At 36.5% G+C, this 2897-nt stretch overlaps 1 protein-coding gene and 1 pseudogene across 1 annotated transcript; both read right to left on the reverse strand.

Moving 5' to 3' along the window:
- Positions 1 to 240: 240 nt before the first annotated feature.
- Positions 241 to 717, reverse strand: LOC145066643 (uncharacterized). Its single transcript, XM_079013928.1, has one exon. The coding sequence runs from the start codon at positions 715 to 717 to the stop codon at positions 241 to 243; it is 477 nt and encodes a 158-aa protein (XP_078870054.1).
- A 793-nt stretch (positions 718 to 1510) lies between these two features.
- On the reverse strand, positions 1511 to 2257 carry LOC145071456 (pectinesterase inhibitor 11 pseudogene; annotated as a pseudogene).
- Between the last annotated feature and the right edge of the window lie 640 nt (positions 2258 to 2897).

Consider the following 2897-nt stretch of genomic DNA (forward strand, 5'->3'; position numbering starts at 1 on the left):
ATTAATTTAGGCCTCACGGGGTAGGCCTCCTGGAATTTTGCTTTAAAAAAATTGTATGCCTCCGTCTTGATTTTCAAAGGATCAGTGCACCACTCACCATTTATCAGAAGACCGTTGATTCTGTTTTTCCGGTTGTTCTTATTGACATAGCCATTGAAGAATCGAGTATTTTCGTCTCCTTCAACCGCCCACTTAATTCTTGACTTTTGTTTTAGATCTAATACATACATTTTCTCTTTTTCAATGATCTCTTTGTAGCCCCCTGCATCTTATTTCAATTTCTTCATCAGATAGCATCCTGGATTCGGCTTCAATATCAAGTTTGTGGACAACATCTTTTAGATTCATAAGGCCTACCTCTTCCTTTGGGAATGTGGTGGCTCTCCATTTTTTAAGTCCGTCTTTCACCCATTTTAGTTTTGCCAGCAGGTACAAGTCTGGGGTACCAAATCCCCGGAAGCTATTCCATGAAGCAATGAAAATAGATTCAAAATCCTCCCTTAACATCCATGAATTGAAGAATTTGAATGGTGGTGGTCCAAAATCACACCATGAGGATGTAAGTAATATAGGGCAATGGTCTGATATTTCTTTAGGTAGTGCCGTGACAGTAACGTTGGGAATGAGGTCTAGAAAATTTTGGCATACCAGAAACCTATCCAATTTGCTCATCTTTACTTCAGCATTTCGAAAATATGTGAATTTATGGCCTCCCATCTTCACATCAATAAAACCCGCCTCATGAATAAAGCATTTAAAATCTCTAGCTAAGCGGGCACAAAATATAAAGTTAAATCATTCTTCTAGACCCCGGACAACATTGAAATCACCTAGAATAATCCACAAACTACCTTTCTCCTGTTTTATGCCTTTTAGTTTCTCCCACAGGGCTGCCTTTTCTGTCACAGATTGTGGACCGTAAATATTTGCGAAAACCACCTTCTCTTGTATCCCATTCCATGTTCTAATGTTGATTAAAAAGTTCCGAGACGAAGAAGAGAATAATCTGTTATCCCACAGGTTTAACAAACCTCCAGATCTTCCAGTTGCGTTCATTCTTTCTACTCCCACATCTGTAGAACCCCAACATGCTTCTACATGGATGTTTTCCGCATCTAGTAACTGTGTTTCCTGAATTGCATCTTGTGTTTTGATGTGAGTTTTCTCACCCAGTTCACCTTATAATCTTCTCCGATTCCTCTAATGTTTAAGGATAAAAAATTCATTGCAAACCGGTAGGCTCTCTAGATACGCCAAGAATTTCAGCCAACAGAGGATCCTTGGCTTTAATTCCGAAACCGACTATGTTCCGAATTGTGGTCGTAATTTCAATTTCTTGAATGATCGGGTGTGCTCCTGATCCCGAGTCGGAGGGTATTTGAGTATTGGGTTTTTGATTAGGCATTATGGGTAACGAAAGGTTTGGGAGAGCGGCCTGGTCTTCATTTTCACCGCCGAAATTCAATTGAGTCGGAACAATCTTCTGGGGTTCCATTAATATCACAAAATATTTTAGCAATTCATAATAGTTTATTAATGAGATAATAATTATACTAAACAAACATTTCTTACAACGAGAAAACGTAACGCTTGTAAGATTTTAAAATTCAAATGTTGAGATGATTGATAAGATACAAAGCATTGCTACTCCGCCTTGCAATACTCACAATACTGCTCCTGATCTTCTTCTTCACCGCTGGACTGACTTTTTGGTCGGAAAATTCATCAATGCAGGTGTACACGTCGGTGATTGCGGCACTGGTCCAGGTCTGTGCATTGGAAATCGCGAATCTCTTGTTAACAGAGGAGGAGGAACCAAGGCTAGAAATTGCTTTCAGGGAGTCGGTAATTTCATCAATGGAGTCCTTGAGCTCTTCGATGCAGTCTTTGAGGATGGCGGCGTCGCCCTTGCTGATGTTCTTGCTCTTGGCTAATTTGGAGACGACGGAGCGGGTGGCAGATGCGGATTTGACGGTGGCGGTGAGGGCTTGTTTCACCAGTCTAACGGGGTTTGATTTGACGGAGTTGGCATAAGGGAGGAGGGAGGTCAAGCAGACGGATGGGTAAGTAGTGGCGTTGCATGAGGTTTTGACAAAATTGTTGTAGGCTTGGGTGGTGGTACTGGTGGTGGTGGTGGATGACTGTGGATCCGCGGCCATTGACATTGCCATTGCCGTGGCCATGAAAGTAAGAAAGAAAAGCGAGAAGAAGTTGGCGTGTTCCATTGCTGATTGTTCGGGTGATGTTGACTTCTTAGAGATTTGTTGCTTAATTTATAGGGAGTTTTACCAGGGGATTTGAATAAATATATTTTTCAAGATTAATTAGATAAAAACATTTTAATACTATCTATCTGTCTTCACATAAAAAACTTATTATCATTAAATATTTAATATAACTTTTTTTTTATTAAATTATATATCTATTAAATATATCCTCCTTAATAAATGAAGGTTTTTTTGCCACTTGTCAATCTCTTATGAGTTTTGACACTTGTCATTTTATGGTAATTTTGAAATAAATATTATCCACTTGTCAATTTTTGGTTTGTTTTAATTTTTAATTAAAGTCATATACTTATAAATGTAAAGTATTAAATATCATATATATATATATATATATATATATATATATATATATATATATATATATATATATATATATATATATATATATATTAAATTGTAATAAATACGTTTCTTTCTTTCTTATTTTAAATTTGTACATTAAAAAATATTTCATTTTTATACTTTAAGTTTAATCATTTTTTAAATCAACCCGTATAATATACGGGTCTTACACCTAGTTTATATAACATAAGAAAAATTATAGAATAAAAATGTATCAACGAGTAGAAGTCAACATATTAATTTGAAGTCCTTTCCTTGCAGTTAATT

The sequence above is a fragment of the Lactuca serriola genome, chromosome 8, assembly GCF_051521515.1.
Source record: "Lactuca serriola cultivar US96UC23 chromosome 8, Lser_US96UC23_V15, whole genome shotgun sequence".
NCBI classification, from domain to species: domain Eukaryota; kingdom Viridiplantae; phylum Streptophyta; class Magnoliopsida; order Asterales; family Asteraceae; genus Lactuca; species Lactuca serriola.

Excerpts from the sequence above, each read along its gene's own strand:
- LOC145066643 (XM_079013928.1), bottom strand. The coding sequence starts at position 717 with ATGGGAGGCCATAAATTCACATATTTTCGAAATGCTGAAGTAAAGATG.